At 45.2% G+C, this 18,045-nt stretch overlaps 1 protein-coding gene across 1 annotated transcript in view; it reads left to right on the forward strand.

The window, feature by feature from the left end:
* The window catches only part of znf536 (zinc finger protein 536), a gene marked incomplete at both ends in the record, with an annotated part of 88,248 nt that overhangs the window by 24,724 nt on the left and 45,479 nt on the right, over positions 1-18,045 (forward strand). Inside the window, one exon of the mRNA XM_079216468.1 lies at positions 11,211-11,369. Coding sequence (XP_079072594.1) covers positions 11,211-11,369 — 159 coding nt within the window. The remainder of the gene's footprint in view (positions 1-11,210; positions 11,370-18,045) is intronic.

Genomic DNA, 18,045 nt, shown 5'->3' on the forward strand with positions numbered 1-18,045 from the left:
TCCATGTCGAGAGTACAGGAGGAACAAGTATGTATTAATTGCTCTGTTGGCCCTTTGCACTTCATGGCCATCATTATGAAAATAATTGCGTGCTGGCTGAGATCCATCCTGCGGCTCTTTTTGTTGCGAGAATGTTCCTGCTGGCTCTTCAGAAACTTTAAGAGATTGAGCAAAACAATGCAGTTAAACACACAACAGATTATATTGCCTTGACCTCCTATTTGTTTAGGGCAACAGTGCTCCATTTATAACGATGAGCCCACTTGACCTTCTCCACAAGTACAGCGACAGTGCTCGAGACCCCTGGGAGGGACCTAAAACGGCCATCAAACTTCCACCGCTAAAGACTTGAGCACAATCTTCCCTATCAGGCTAATGATCAATTATTAATATCCACAATCCTCAGCCTTGATGTGGCTGCTTGGAAATAGAAGGCAGGCAATTATGCGCCACTCTCTTCTTTTGTTTTTTTTGGCTGCCTCCATCTCCGGCCTCCGTCTCCATGCGTTGAGTTCCCCTATAAATATATAACAGATAGTTCCTCTTAGCACACCACAAGTTCTTATTGGGGCCCTCTCATTGCAGATATCCAGATCCAGATTAATTTGTAATTAGTCTTGAGTTGTTGAGCCTCTGAAAGATAAAGGATTCCAACTCCCATTCTATTCGCCCCAAACACTGACGATCACTTAAAAAGAGCAAACGCTCTCGCGCGCTTGATAAAAATAGCTTAAGCTCGGACTTATTTGTTTGCCGACAAATGCCAGACACATATGTCTGAATGGCCTGGGCGACGCTAACACGGAGAATAAATGAGTTGGTCTAAAATAAAACTTGTCATTGTGTCTCTCCGCGCATTTGTTTGCAAAAAGGGTGGAGATGGGGAGGAGGAGCAGGATCTCACAATTCATCAGCTCCACACAGACGGCCCTCGCGTTTTTTTCTCCGCGCAAGCCTTCGCTGTAAAAGCATCAAGTAAGAAGAAACAAGCGCAGGACTAAAAAGCTGTCTGCTTTTATTATTTTTTTTCACAACATAATTAATGTTTTTCAGGAGATACTCCCTTTAGCGGGTGTCTTTTAGGCTTTCCAATAATAAGCCTCCAAATGTCACACATGTTCCTCTGATTAAAAAAACAACAACAAAAACAGATGAACAGGAGAAAGACATATGGGCTTTTTGGATTTTTTTAAGCTGTGCGAGAGTGTAAAACATACTGGAATAGTTTTAATTCATTTAAGAGGACAGGGGGTGTATAGGCAGGGGGGCCGAGGGCGGGGGGGCGGCTTCAGTCTATTAATAGTTGAGTCATCAGTGCCTCAATGTTCCGAAATGGCAAATTGTTAGATCCCCAATGGTGATTATTACTTGCTGTCAATGACCTTCATAACAAATTAAAATTATGCGACTGGGACAGAGCGTGCTCTTTAATAGGCGTTATGCATGGGATTGTGTGCGTGCATGTCACTCTGTGCATGTGTGTGTGTGTGTGTGTGTGTGTGTGTGTGTTGGCATGCGGGTGGCCAGAGGGTGATGGCCTCTAGCATTTAAAAACTCCTCCCCCCCTTGCTAAAATTGGGGGCCTTTCTCTCATTCATTCTTAAAGTGTAGCTCTATCTCTCGTGGTCTGGTGGACACACACACACGCACACACAGACACGCACACACACATGCACACACACGGGCGGGATGTTTGCAGCTACAATATAAATCTTTTTATTTCATTTTCCGAGACGTTGGACAAGTTCATAGAAGAGGAAAACGGGACGTGTCCTTGGTCTCCTGGATTTACTGCCTGACCAGGCTATGTTGGGGAGCGATAGTCAACCCTCTCTCTCTCTCTCTCTCTCTCTCTCTCTCTCTCTCTCTCTCTCTCTCTCTCTCTCTCTCTCTCTCTCTCTCTCACACACACACACACACTCACAGCATGTATGCATGACGTGAAGCAGATTTACCCACTTTAACCCCCCCCTCCTTCCACGGTGGCCTTGTTAAAAGTCTTCATCGCCCCTTGTGGTAATATATGTCTTTAAGTGCACATTTATGCTCCCGAGCTATCGATCACCGCGCGCTCCCCACTCGATAATTACTCCACCTTAATATGCGCCCTTAATGAGGCTTAATTGATTCATTTTCATTGATGGAGAATAACGCCACTAATGGCTGCGGTGTGCAGGGCGTTCGATGCCGCGGTACAGTATGGACTCCGGGTCCAGTGCCAGGTGGATCGAGGGCGGGGCGGGAGTGCTGCTTACCGGAGTCGAGTTGGATGATTGGCCTATTGTGCTCGCTGTTGATTTAGCATGCACGGGAATGAATAGGAAATCAATGGCGGCTCGGGGAGGAGTTGTACTTCACTCGACGCTAAAGGGCCAGCGTGCGACGGGACGGTCGCCGTCTCCGGGTTTCGATAAGCAGAGAGAGGATTTTTGTGCTGTGACCTTTTGCTTGTGCCGCTCCCTCCCGATCGTCTTCTCACCTCTTCACTTCTCCCGCGATAACCTCCTCACATTTACCTAAATATTCCCTCCTTCCACTCTCCTGCCACGTGTCATCTCCCTGCTTCTGATCTTCCCCCCCTCCTTTTGTAGCGTCCCTTTTCCTTCCATTTCCTTTTGTTTCATTCCACCTTTTTCCTATTTTTCCACTAGTTTGTGCCTCTCTCGTGTCCTTTTCCTCTTAAACCCCTCCCATCCTGTAACGTCCTCTCCACCTTTCCCTTTTCCGTAATTTCTTTTCACCTTTTATTTCTTCACTTTTCCTATCTTAAATCCTCCCCTTTCATCTCCTCACATTTCTCGACCCATAGAAAGCCGGCAGCAGCCCAGTAAAAGAGACGGCGACCTAGTCATCCTTCACTAATGGTAACCACACCACTTCCTGCCAACACAGACAGAGAGGGGGCATGATGAATATACACCCTGATTATTATAGCACTACCAACACACACGCACACACACACAAGCAAGTGTGTGAGTGTGTGTGTGTGTGTGCGTGTACACAAACGCACAGACAAACACATTAGTAATTGCTCTTGTCTTCATGTCCTAAAAGACACCCACCTCTGTCCCCATCTGCCTTTTGTGCTCTCATGCATACATACAGACAGGGGTGGACAACACACAGATATAAACGCACACACACACACACACACACACACACACATACACACACACTCATACACCCTCAAGCCTCTTCCAGAGCCTCTCAACGGGGCTATGATCACCCTGCTAGAATGATAAAGTTAGTGAGACATCAGTGCTCCCTCAAACATTTGTATGTGTGTGACTTTGTGTGTGTGTGTGTGTGTGTGTGTGTGTGTTTTTTTCCAATGCTCTTTGAAGCCTGAAACAGACTTGAGGAGGGTGGTGGGGTGGGGGGGGAAACAAAGGTGGGCCGGTGCCAGGGAGAAACTTATGGCACCATTCCTCTTCCCCTAGCTGGGCAGAGGCATAGCCTTTACTGAGGGAGAGAGCCACCTTCTGTCAGTCTGGGTGGAGGGGGGGGGGGAGGAAGAGGAGGAGGAAGAGGAGGAGGGTGGAGCGGGGGGTGGAGGGAGAGATGAGAGAAGTGGAAAGAGACGAATGGCGAGCGTAAAGCACCCTGTCCATCATGTCCACCTGTGTAGAGATGGGGGGGATGGAGGTTTGGCCTCCTTCACTAATTCTATCACGCTGGATAGATTTCCTCGGCAGCCATTATTTCAGGCCGTTCATTTAGAATAAGCACACAAGGTGGTGTTTTTTTTTTGTTTTTTTGTTTTTGCAGCAATGCCCTTCACCCCATAGTTTTGGAGAAATAATCTTCACAGCGTGAAGATCACACTCCCTGAATAGATATCCTGCACCTCCACACACACACACACACACACACACACACACCCTTTTCATTCAAGAAAGTGCTGCAAACAAATAGCTTTAACACAATTCTGCACAATGAAAAAGCTGCTACCCTTTCATTACAGGTTGAACAAGAGAACCATCCTCTCTTCCTCCTCCTCTTCATTCTGTCTTCTTTCCTTTCCTTTTTTTCATCCCCCCCCCCTCCCCTTCTACAACTCCAGTTTTAGTGCGGGCGTTCACTAATAAATATAAATGTTTGTGATTACCATCTCTGCAGCACAGGTGCATGTTTGTTGCGAGGGGGGAGGCTTGTTCATTAATTTTCAGCCATGAAAAGTGCAGCGCGCCATGAACGGCGAGTCCAAATCGCACACACTGATAAATGAACGCACAGATTGTTAATGTACCATTGTAAGGCTGCTGCCTCCACCGGCTTTTGAAAAAAAAAAAGAGAGGAAAAGGAGGGGTGCTCGCTGCCAAAAAGCAAAGGGCTGTGTAGGAGCGCACACACATCAACACACGCTGGGTCCACAAAGGTGTGGCGGGACCCTATTCAGAGGTCTAGATTAAACTGAATGGAGCTTTTTTTTAATGTTGTATCCTTACACATATAGCCGGGGATTATTTAGATTATATAGACAAGCCGCCCCCCCCGACCCCCGGCGTGAAGCCTCTGGCTCGTGTTGTCTAATTAGAGTTGTGGAGCTGGTATCTGCTGGTGTGCGCTGTGCGGACCGGGCCTTTCGGACGGGAAAGAAAAAAAGAAAATGTGGCGCTAAAAGTTGGTTTTGTTGGAGTTTGGCGCCATTTGGAAAGCGTCGTAATCCTCAAAGTATTTTTATTATTATTATCACCACGACGGTCATAATGATGATTTCATTGCTGGATTAACCCCCCCACACACATACTCACACACCCCTCAGTCTGTGTCGCCATATTTTGCCTCGGGCGTGGACACAACATGTGTGCATCATCCCAATCACCACATACTGTATATTTTAATTAGATAATGCACGCTAAATCTACGACCAATCCTCCAATATGTGTGTGTGTTTTTTTTTGTGGAGACGCGGTCCCAACTGCAGCGTTCACGCCGCCAGGGAGAAATACCGAGGACGAGCACACAAAGAGGAGAAGGAATAAAAATCGGCCCGAAAATGGCTTGTTTTTCAGGAGCTGGGAAAATGTTTTTAATAGGGGACCGCCGAACACCTGCCTTAAAATGTCGTTTCAACATCTCCCGAATGCCATTTTGCTTAATTGACTTGGAAATGGCCCAAATGTATTGCTGAATGCGATCTAATTAATATTAATAATAAATGCCATTATTAACATCAAAGAACATCTGGTGCCCCTGTTTACCCCACCGCCTTATATGTAACACATTCTGCTGCTGTTTTCATCTCACAAACATGGCGCGGGTAAACAACAACTCGCATTTCCTTTTAGTTTTATTTGTATTCATCACATTTTTTTATTTTTATTTGTTTTCTCTCTTTCCATTCTCACATTCATTCCGTCTTTGGTCTGGTTGGCGTTGCTCGACAGGGTCAGCGGTACAACAACCAGTACTTGGTGAGGATGCTGTGGAGGATTTGGAGCACAGTTGCTCCTCTCTGGTCCCCTCCTTCTCCTCCTCCTCCTCCTTTCTGCTTCCTCTTCTTTCTGGTCTATAGACCTGGTTGCTGTAATACCTCAGAGACATCTCACATCTCTTGTGTGCTCCCTTGAAAAAAAGAAAGAAAATAACTTTAATAACAAGCAAAAGCATCTGCACACCACGAGGAGCCTTGCATGAGGACTTTTCTCAGCGCCCCGTAAATCATGCACCAAATAACTTTAATCTAAAATTTCATTAAGTAGTCCTTGTCAGGTAGTAAAAGGAAGGGGGATAATGCAGTGGTGTTTAATGGTAATTGGTGTTTGGTTAATAAATTCTGCGAGTTCAGATTACGTTCTAGCAGTGGCTGGAATGCTAGCATCAGCAGTGTAACTAAACCTCAAATTGATTAACTCGCATGAACCAGACGCTCACAAAGATGGCAGTGGTCCAAATCAAAAAAAGGAACGACGAGAGGGAAGGAGGGGGGGGGGGGGGGGGGGGTGTTAGGAGGTGTGTGAGTGTGTATGAGAGAGACAGAGAGAGAGAGAGAGAGGGAGAGAGAGAGAGTGAGCATCAGGCCGGATGGTGTTGTGTTGCTCTGGTGTAAGGAAATCAAGTCCCCCCGGGCGCATTTTTAAAAGCCTAATGCCTTTCAAATGATGTCATCACATTTTACTCCTTCCCCCCCCCCCCCCCCTCCCTCTCTCTCTCTCTGCCTCTCACCCAATCTCTCTTAATATCTTTCCCCTTTTCAAACCGTTTCCGTCAATCACCCTCCCACCACATCCCCACCTCCCCCCCTCCCTCCCCCCAATCAGTTATTTGGCTACGGGGAGAGAGGCCGGCGGGGCCTCGACTGGAGTCACGTGACGCATTAGAATAATGGCCGCGCAAGAGGCAAAAACATCTTGTGATTTTTTTATGACTGATGTCCCCCCCCCCCCCTCTCCGCCCCCCCCCCCCCTCTAGTTTTATTTCCTGAAAGTGATATCATACTAATCAAAACCACAGAACGTTTAGAGTGCAAAGTGTGATTGAAAGAAGACCATTAAAGAACTGACAACCCACACACACACACACACACACACACACACACACACACACACACACACACACACACACACACACACGTCATATATGCGCACACAATCGTTGGCTGCTTATTTTTGTTGTTGTTGTTGATGCTTTTTTTTCCTTCTTTTTTTTTTTGCATCCTCCATTAATGGGAACTGGGTGTGGTCGCTGTAAAGGAGTAGGCAGCGTGCCCTATCCCAGAGGTACCCACATGAGTACCGACACACACACACACACACACACACACACACACACACACACACAGATCCTTATCAATTTATATTTTTGTCAGTCAGTGGCGGAGGCTGCCCTGGTGGCGTATCCCCGCGGCGGCGTTGCATCGGTCGCTCTCCGTCGCAAGATCCCGGTGATGTGCTCTCGGAAGGGAGTGCGAGGTGTCTCGCGCACACACACACACACACACACGCACAAGCGTGCATATTTCCACACACAGTTGCACTCTCGCACACAGTTAGTCAGAGGGGAGTGTGAGTGCAGCAGACAGCAGGCAGAGTGACTGATACTCAGCCTGCCTCCCAGATGGCCTGCTCAACTCTGCTCCAATCTGATCTCAGAGCCTTTGTTCTGGCATGTTCCATTACGCCGCCGTGACACCAGTAAAGGCAGAGGGGAGAGGAGCTGGTCTCAGATCAGATACAGCTGAATTATACATGTCTTTCTCTTCTTCTTTCTTTTTTTTCTTTCTCCTCTCCCCCTTCTGTGATATTCTTGAACTAGCACAGTCACAGTTCTGCTTTTTTTTTTCTTCATGTTTTTTTTCCCGGGGTAAGAGGCGAGCGACGGTTTCATAGACGACAGATTAAAACAGTTTGCGTTTGACGGGAGGCTTTTGAGGGGGGGGACAGAAGCGGTTGTGGCTTTCATGGGTAATGGAAATGTATTTATTACATTTTATTTGTTATACTTGATATAAATTCTGATCCTTCTGCTATGGCAGAAATATAACATGTCAACTCAGCAGCGGCCTTTTGACACATGAGAGATGTTGTGAATGCTGATCTCTCATTAAGTATCACACTGTTATTTTGTCTTATTTATACCCTTGAAAACGTGCAGTGATTGTACTGTTATTCATTTAAAAATAAAATATGTTTTCATATAAACAGCGATACACCCACGACTTTATTGGCGGGTGGGAGCAAAACCCGACTGAACCCCGTACGCTTTTTATGAGTACGTTAAATGATGCCTCAGAAGTCTCTTCACCATCTGAACGCAAAAAAAATCCATCAATCGGTCCAAAAGAACCGGTCGAACTTGGGGACGGTGAACATAAAATGTCAGCTATCCATTAAGTGCGTAACAGTGTGAGCGAAAGAGAATTAGAGGCTGGCCTTTACAGGCTGGTACACAAACAGCCAAAGGCTCACCTGTGACAATCACTTTAATGTTGGCCTCCCACGGTGAATCTTCTTTGCATAAAAAAAAAGAAAAAGAAGAAGAAAAAAAAAAGAAAAGAAAGAAAAGACGAAAGATGCGGAGAGAAAATCAATACTCGGAGGATAGTTACAGCCGGGTGTCGACAAGCGATCGAGAGCCCCCCCCCCCCACCCCCCCTCTTCCCCCTCCCCCTCCCGCGTCACACACCCAGCTGTGCGCGCCGTCGCCTAATATACGGGGTGACCTTCAAAATGTCATAAATGTGTTGTGCAATAAAGTGTCAATATTTGCGGTTATATGGAGCAGTGTGACTTTTACAGTAATTGGAACAGTCGCATTAAACGCCGCGGATCAGTCAACTGATTAAAGACGAGCCGGCCGGACAGCCCGGCCCGGTGCCTGCATGGGAACCACGCCGGTCCCACACGTGTGTGTGTGTGTGTGTGTGTGTGTGTGGCACTCTAACTCGTGAGGAAGAGCGTCCCCCAAGAACTTCTGCTTTACCTTCTTTCTTTGTGGTGCGTGTGTGAACGTGTGAAGCCCATTTATTATTGAAGGGCTGTTATATGCCAGGAGAGCACACTCTCATCCTCTCAGTAATGTGTCTTTCCCCTTACAGGAGCCCTATTAACCCTGACACACAAGGACTGGTGTCGGCGGGCGAGTGTGTGTGTGTGTGTGTGTGTGTGTGACGGACGTGCGAAGAGCCTCTCTCTGTGTGTGTGTGTGTGGTCTGCTGTTTGTCCTGCTTCTAATCTGTGTTTTCGATTTAAAAAAATAATAATTTTAGCCCCATCTGGGGTGGGCAGGTGGGCGACTGTCTGTTAACACGATCTGGGGAGTCTTTGCCAAAAGGGGATCTGTACAGTGGACCGCTCGAAATATGTTTATGAGGGGCCGACTATGGCGACAGTATGGTGCAGTCCTGGCCGGCACTGGGGGAATTGTAGTGGCTTTTTATTTATTTAATTCATATTCAGTCTTTTTTAAGTGGTGTTCACATTGCAAATGCGAAAAGGTGTGCTCACGCGGGGAAGCTGTATATGTTTTCACCTGCGATATTATACATGCAATTTAGGCTTCGTATGACTTGTGTCAAGCTAAGCTAATACGTCGTGTTGTGAAGGTCACAATCTTTGTTGTGAAATGTCACGATTTTCAAATTGGACTTAATGAAACACTGTCCTGTTTTTTTTTATTCAATGCCATTTGATTTAATTTCCGGAGTGCCGGTGGGAAAACAAATTGGACCACCTTAGTTTAATGGCCCTTTTATTTTTATTGTCTTGCATACTTTCTGTTTCCAGGCCTGTCTCTCCACTCATCTTTTCCTCTCTCTTTGTAATATCGCACAATGTTTAAGACTGAGAAGCAAAACGATGTTAAAACCAAGATCCACAGTTCAACATCTGCTTTAAAAAAAAAAAGAAAAAAAAAGAAACTGTCTGCGGGCTTCCTTCCCCTCGCTAGCACACAGAATTAAACCGCGCAGTTGCCAAGCCCAAGTAGAAGCAGCTGGTATTTAGTATCTGCGTATTGTCACAGACTTACATTTAGGTTGCCTTTCAGTTTCACTTGTGATAAATAGCCCTCAGCCCTGATAGCGAGTGTTTGCTGAATGGAGTCGTGTGTTTAGTGTCAGCGAGGAAGAGGACTTGCTGACTTGGGCCTTTCCATTCTGTAAAAAACCTTATTTGACTCCCCCGACAGAGGAGGAGGATGAGGAGGAGGGGTGTGGAATGGGAAGCGCCAGAAAAGAAAAGATTAGGCTAATGTTAAAAAAAAAAGGTCCTTATTGTGCGGCGCGGTTGCCTTAGTGGGTTTTTGATTCTTTTTCTTTCTTTCGGGCTCCACCGCCCCATCCTCTCTACGCGCTCACCAAATCATGTGCCAGATTAAGAAATAAATAACTTATTATTTTTTTTTTTTTTACTGTGTTTGCGCTTCTTTGGGTCACGCGTGCACTTTCACCACCGAGGCCGCTGACTTGGACTTGTTTTGTCTGTCGCTTCCTTTCTCTCTCCGACCCGACCAGCAACACAGCGATGAGCGTTGCAACACGACCGCGACCTCCGTGACTTCCCGCGTTTTACCGTTTCCCCGGACCTGTACACGTTTCAGATGAATTAACACTGATATAGATATGGCAGCCTGCGCAATCCAAAAAAAAGGCACCAAAATAGAAAAAGAAACAACTTTTTTCCCGTTTTGTTTTCACTTTCCTGTGAAATCCCCAAATCTGTCGTGACAGTTCTGCGCTGACGTCGAAACCTCCAGCGCGGCGACATCAAGTTAGCTATTGGAACAAGTACAGATATTTTTAATTTACCAGCTTCATGACACAAGACATATCAAGCATCTGTTCCCTTTTTTTTTTTGGTTCCTTTCAAGTTTCTTGTTTTTTTTTGTTCAACTTAACTTCGCTGCTTAGACCTTTTTTCAAAATTCCGCGACTGTCAGCACATCACAGGCTCCGAAGCCGACCGCGCGGCGAGGCCGGCGCTCGCGTTCAGTCTGACGGCGACGCCCCCTCACCCCGGATTGTGCTGCTGTCAACGCGTTCCCAGGTTGTCGTCACTCATCCTCACAATCGCATTCAGAAGGTGATCGCGTTGATAACAGACTGCTGTTGCGCTAAACTGTGCATCATCGTGGGTTGTTTTTTTTTCCGCGGGTGGAAGTGGCGGAGGGCGGGGTCAAAGCCGTTATCACCCTATCATGTCTGTGACAGCTAGCTGTCAAAATCAGGTCGCGGGGAGAGATCCTGCGGTGCTGACATCGGCAAATCTCTCTCTCTCGCTCTCTTATTATTTTTTTTTCTTTTTCTCCTTTCTGTCTTACTTTGCATTGTTAATTTTCACTGCAATCCAGCATATGCTTAATAGGAATGATGATGATAGCGAGGATAAAAAAAAAAAAAAGAGAGGCGGCGGTGATGGTGCAGGTGGCGGTGTTACTTGTGTGTGTGTGTGTGAATTGAGGGGAGGGGGGGGGGGGGGGGGGGTGATATCTCAGGACGGTGGTGTTTCTAAAGAAGCTGAAAAGCTTATGAACTGTCAGCGTTCTGTCAGAGGAGGAGAACAGCGCGGCCCGTGAGCCCGTTTGATGCGTTCGACTTTGTGTGGCGTTCGCACATTGGAGCGAGGGGGGAAAAATAAAAATCGAGGGACAATGACTGACAGACAGAGGAGAAAGAGGGGGGTAGAACACGTGTTGTGTTATGATGGGCTGGGTTTGAAGTGGCACTCAACACACCTTTCCATTTGTCTCTCCCTCCTTGTGCGCTCCAGATGTCGGGGAGGACTCGGGGAAGGCGGCGGGGAGCATTCAGCCGTCGCTGTCCCAGCACCGCGAGCGGAGCGTGGGCTCGTCCTCCAAGGACTGCCCCTACTGCGGCAAGTCCTTCCGCACCTCCCACCATCTCAAAGTCCACCTGCGGATACACACAGGTCAGTATGTGCGCTAAACCCCCCCCCCACACACACACACACACTTATTCCACCAGCCAAGTGCAGCCACTTAGGAGTGCATTTCTCCAAGCAATCAAACATTCATCACGCTTCATGCAAAATTTACTTTACCACATGTACTGACATTCCTTCTGGGGTTAGACTGGCATACGAATGTGGCCTCATCACATAGTGGAGTCAATCTGCCTCCATGTGACGCACACTGATTGCATATAGGTTTTGTTATTGATACTATTAAGCTACAGTTGGTGTGTATAATAAAAATCACTTTGCTTTGTTCATATTTGCTCAAACCGTCACTTTATCCTGAAAGTGGCACGTGAGACTGATAGTCGGTGAGAAAAAAAGTCAGGTTCCACTGCCTCTTTTTACCGCTCTTTACAGCTTTTGCGAGATCCCACCGCGCCCTCGGAAAAACAACCAATCAGGGCCGTGGAATCTCCGACGCAGCTGTCAATCACAGCTCGTGAACTTCGATCAAATTGTCAAACTTGGCGGCGCCTCTGATCAAGTACGAATCAACATTCGGTTGGTGAATTGTCTATTTCTGACCTCAAGTGTTTTCAGAAGCATGTTTTAGATGCAAAATGAGAAAAGAGTCGGTGGGCGGTGGTTGGTTTTGGCTACACTGCTTTCAATATGGCAGAAACGGCAAACACTACATTTGTTTCTGAAAACACTTGATACAAGAAATAGGCAATGCAGTCCCAGAATGTTGATGCATATCCAATCAGCGCTGCCTGTTACGATACATTTCTATTCATTATATGAGAAAGGAGGAAAACAAAGAAGAAACACCTGCTTAAAGAACCAGCTCAATCCACCAATATTAAGTGCACAAATGGTCAAACTTACCAAAGCACAGTGGGACAATGCCCTGAAAATAAGCTGAACCGTAAAAACCCGGTTATCCCGGCTCATAAATCATAATCCTGTTTAGTCCACGAGATGTAATCCTGGAGACATTTCCATGCAGTCTTATCAGATGTAATGCATTTTATTCAAATTGACATAAAGACAAATAAATAAACTATTCACGAGGAGGAATATGCGTTTCCCAACAGTGTCCCTCATTGAGGCTTAAGGCCATTATTATTCAGTCTACTTTTTTGTTTTCATTGAGCTCTAATTAACACAACAAGGGTTCAGTGTCCTCCAATGACATCACTCGGAGGGCAATTTCACACTCGCTAACTCTCAATAACTTTCGAGCCAAAACAAAGCCGGCCTGTTCACAGTTTAGAGATACGCGTGAGACGATGTGCCTAATAGATTTGAGTTTTTTATTTGTACTTTTTTTTACGACAAGCCGTCCTAACCCTCCGAGCGGCGTACTCTCCCGCCCCGTACGCCCGCCATCCAGGAGCTCGGCCACTTCCTCCGATAGCCCGTCCGCCGGTAGAGCTGCAGTCGGAGTAATGATGTGGACTGTGGACAGTCGCCAGCTCGTTCTAACCCTCTGCGAGGCACGAACGCCCCACTGACTATCCAGGCTAGAGTCACAATTAGACCATGCAGAGGTCACCTTACAACAAGGACGCCTGCTTCTGGCTGCTGGGCGTAGAGTGCAAAGGGGTTCAGGTGATTCCCTCTCAGGGAGGCGGTGCTTCCAAACTGGAAAGAGCGAACAGTGGACAACATCTACGGGCCGGGGAGGAACAGTTGCCGCAGATTATATCTGCTCTCTATAAACCTACGATTGTATTGATTCATTGAAAGAAGATCGTGTGGTGAATAAACATTCATTGGCTTCTCTAAAGTTGCCCCTACTTTCTTGGAATACCACTTGTACATCGAAAGGGGATGACAGTGAGACAGTGAGAGGCAAAATACATGTTACCTCAAAAGATATTCCATTTTCTTTTAAAAAAATAACAGAGAAAAGCAGTAAATCATCACCTTTGTGAAGCTGGAACCAGAGTTCATGTTTTATTGAAGCGATCAAACATCTACATTTTTTTTGCAGAGGCTTCACAGAAGGTTCACTGAATATTTGCAGAGAGGAACCGAGACAGTACCTTCTGTCCAGTCAAAGCATAAAGAGGTTACCTGGATCACCTGGAAAAGACTGACGCTCAATATCTGTAACTTAAAAGGGAAAGGGCTTTAATACCTGCTCGTGTGTTTCAGGTCTCTGTTTCTGCACTGATACTATATACCGTAGTGAGTGTGGTCATATTTGGCTTAGTCAAATAAGCGTATTGTCTGTTAATAAGAAAGAAAGTAAGCATAAAACTATGCTTTTCTGAAAATATAATCGATTTTTGGACTCGACACTACTAAATTAAAACAAATACAGAATTTGTGTTTGTATTTCCTGACTTAAAAGCATTTCCCTTTCCGTCAGTCATAGATTTGTACACCCTTAAATTCCTCTAGATGTTCTTGAAACGCTAAGTCCAACCGCCCTGACCTTTTTGTTAGTTTCTACACTTCACAACGGACTAATCCTTGAGTGCCAGTAGTGAAGCAGAGGCTAAAACGCTGCAGAGAGAGAGAGAAAAAAAGAAATCAATGCTTGCTTTTCTTCTTATTCTCTAAGTCTCTATTGCTTTTTTCCCCCCGTCCTTCTCCATGCACTTAAAAGGCAGAGCAGAGAGACCACCCGCGCGGTAACCCCCTTCCGCTCCCCTTATTAAGAGGCACGTACTGTACCTCGGATCTGAAAAAAAGGAATTAGAGGAAAAGCTTTAAACTGCAGCACGCTAACACGTCTGGTGTACGCTCACATAATTAGGATCCTTATGTTGAACAGCGCATCCAGGTCACGGCAAGGCCATCCACAGTAGCTGGGGATGGTGGTGGTTTTCTGGGGGCATCTGTTATCTGGTGGTGAGAGAGCTGAGTTATGTCTGCTTTGAGTAGTCCAGTAAGGACACCCACGAGAGCCATATTTTATCACGGAGGAAGCGGAGACCTCAACCTAGGCCTGGCTTTAACTCATTTGGCAAAACACACACAGACAAGTAGGTCCATCTAATTCCATCCACACACAGTATATTTAACATTTATCCGTTCATATCTCAGAAATAAAATGAAAGAATTAATCCGGAGCCCTCTGCACGTGGGAGCAAAAGTGATAAAAGTTAGCAAGGATGTTGTCTTTTTGCAGTGGAATGTATCTCTGGCCGCCGGCCTATCTAAGCACGGCTTTAGCATCGTCTGGAGAAGAAAAAGAAAAAACAGCTTGATGCATCCTCAATATGTGGCCTTTAAATCATCACTATAACTTAATCACACCAGCTCAGCAGTGACATCCTGGTTACATCCGCAGCAAGACCTTATTTATATTTATTTTTTACAACGGCTAAAGATCCTCTCCGTGCTCCGGTGACAATGCCGAGAAATTCACAGACGACAGCGGGGCTCCCCTTCATCCTAATGCAATGCGAGCGACACAATGGAGTTGCTTACCAAAGCCAGCCGAGGCTGCATTGTGCAACGCGACGCCGAGATTAATGAGCAGCTAACGCCAGCTTGAAAGGAATGGAGTGAATTTAAATTTCTCCAAAAGTTAAAGAGCTAATGTTACAGTATTAATTTCCTCTTGAACAGTGAGTGGGAAAATATCCATTAGCAAAATTAACCACAGTTTTCTAGGTAGCTAACATTGTGCGGCTGTGGTGCTACAGTGTGGGGCCACAGCTAATGAACACACTGCAGAGGGTGATATTTCATTATACAAATTAATGCTCACATTTTAATGGGAAAGTCACATAATGAATCTAGGCTTCAGTGACAGCAATTAGAGGCCCAGATTGTCCCCTTCTGGACAAGGCACTATTTAGCAGTAAGCAGCTGTGTGTAAAAAATAAAAAGGTCCTCGCTCTTGACAATAGCCACACATAACTTCAGGCAGGGCCGCATAAGCAATAAGGGTCCCTTCTCACCTTTAAACGAGGAGAGGGGAAGACAAAGAGGGAGAGAGAGAGAGAAAGAGGAGAGGCAAGACTTGCCCATGTCACTTAACCTTAACCTAACCTTGTAATCAGGATGAATCAAGAGGGACCTGTGATCTCTCCCTCCATTCCTCTCACTCCTTCCTCCCTGCTCTTTCTTCCTCTATCTCCCTCTTAATACGTTTTTCTAAGTGCTCCCTTTTCTCTCCAATTCCTTTCTCTACCATGCAGTATCTTCGAACCAATGACACTGCTTAATTTAATATATGACATTCACCATTTGGTGCACACTTGTATCCATGTGTACGTGTGTTCCTGTGTCCATATACTACAACTGTTAATAGCCAGCAGCACGCTCAACGCACCACGAGCCTCTTACTTAAAGGATCAGGCCAGCAATATATATATATATATATATATATATATATATATATGTATATATATATATATATATATATATATTTATTTAAAAAAATATAGATACATCACTTTAACCATGTGTTTACGTTAACATCAATCGCTTTACAGCGTTAACCAAGTGTTCATGTTAACGTTGATCGTTTTACCGCGTTAGCTAAGTGTTTATGTTAACGGCGACCGCTTTACAGCGTTTACTAAGTGTTTATGCTAACGTTGATCATTTTACAGCGTTAGCTAAGTGTTTACGTTAACGTTGACAGCTTTACAGCGTTAACCAAGTGTTACGTTAACGCTGGTTGTTTTACAGCAGCAGCCAAGTGTCTGCGTTAAGGTCGACCGCTTTGCAGCGTTAACCAAGTGTTACGTTAACATTGATAAGTTTTACGGCGTTAGCCAAGTGTTAAAACATAAACAGTGATTCTACAACACTAATCACGTTTTACAATGTTAACCGCAACTGTTTTACAACGTGAACCAGGTTTTACAACGTTAACTTTAACCGCTTTACAACGTTAACCACGTGTTACAACGTTACCATTGACCACTTTACTGCGTGAATTGTGCACAGACATCGCAACAAACAAGCTGAAGGGCTTTTCGAGGCGTTTGACGAGTAGCGATGAAATGACGTAGCCATAGGATTTATCGACAATAAGAAACATAAATAACATCTCCAGCCTTATCCTTTGAATGCATCACATTTGCCGTTGGGTGGGCCCATCCATCCCAAGTTGCTGAGTGTATATACTAATGCACTTTCTGCACTGTTAACCCTGACAGCATTAGAGGCATTCTCAATTCACCACTAACCACTAACTTAAGCACGTATACTTGAAACAGATGTAAAACAGCTTCTATCAATTATTCCGTCTCTCAAACATGTGTTTTTTTTCTTTCTGTATCCTTCCGGCCAAATGGAAATTCATCTTCCAGTATGTCATATCTATTAAGCCATTTTAATTGCCCCTCAGTACAGGTTTGTGGTATTTATCTTTACTTGTTTCTATCGTGCTGTCAGAGTTCACACAAAGCCAGATGAAATCTGTACATGCAGCATGAAGTGAAAACATACTATGGAGGAGCAGATCCCAGCCCAGCAATCAGGAGAAGAATGATTTATATGTCGCCTAGATGTTTATGAACTCTAGATAGCCGCACTGGCTTTTCTTTTCTTTTTTTTACCCTTCTATCATTCACCTTTAGAAGGAACAAAATGTCCAAAGTTGTCCAACACAGCCAAGACGGACAACAGCAAAAAGTTTACCGTTTTATTTTTAACTCCCAAATAGCAATTTTCTGGTTTTGTGGCGGCAGTGATCTGTCATGTGGCTGGGAGGTTGTGCTGTTTGCGCTGATATCAATTAAAAGTGGATTAACGGGTACATAATGACCTTTAGCAGTAAATTGTGTGTAATGTTGCAAGGCAGGATACAGTATATTCCCCAGATGTCACACCAGGCCCCTGACGTATGATGGAGCAGATGTCTTAGCCAGTCCAAATGGCCCTCTAACACACACACACACACACACACACACACACACACACACACACACACACACACACACACACACACACAGGCTCAGGCCGACAAGCATGCATAAACATGTGTTCGCACACATTCCAAATGGTGCACTCGCACACACACACAAGTACGTGAACACAAGTAGATGCAGAAATGCACTTGTCGTCTGTCTCGCTCGCTCCAGATATATTTAAATGCTTAATTTTAATGGAAAAGTGTAATAAACTGATGGCTCTCTGAGGGCATTTGTATTTATTTTCAGTTTGCCTTCCTCAGCGACCATCAAAAGAGAGCCAAACGCACAACCCTTCTGTGCTTTTCGTTCTCGTTTTAGATATGTAGATGGTGCATTCATCTTTACCCCCACCCCCCTAACACATGAACATTAACAACCTCTTATAAGGAAAGAAAAGACAGAGGCAGAAAAAAAAGAAGATCAGATCAGTCTAATTTCTGTCTAATTTGGCTCCTAGAATATCATTTTGTCCAGTTAGAGGAATTGAGAATGATCATTTGCATCAGGGACGTTTCCTTATTGAATCAGCACTGAGCCTCTGTTCGGCAGCACACAGGAGAAGCACTTATTGGGTTAAAAGCTCATCTCGTATGGTTTATTTTAAATATACTCTATGCTTCATAGCCACTCTGGCGAAAGATAAAAGATATCAAGGCTATCTGACTCTCTGCATGCTCTCTCTTTCCCTTTTTCTTTTTTTGTTGTTGTGTGTGTCTCTCTCCGTCTTTCTCTCTACTCCTCTTCGGCATTTCCACCTTCAATTTTCTTTTGTACGCCCTCCTATTCCTTTCTCTCCT

Source organism: Taurulus bubalis, assembly GCF_910589615.1.
Source record: "Taurulus bubalis genome assembly, chromosome: 4".
Taxonomy (NCBI): Eukaryota; Metazoa; Chordata; class Actinopteri; order Perciformes; family Cottidae; genus Taurulus; species Taurulus bubalis.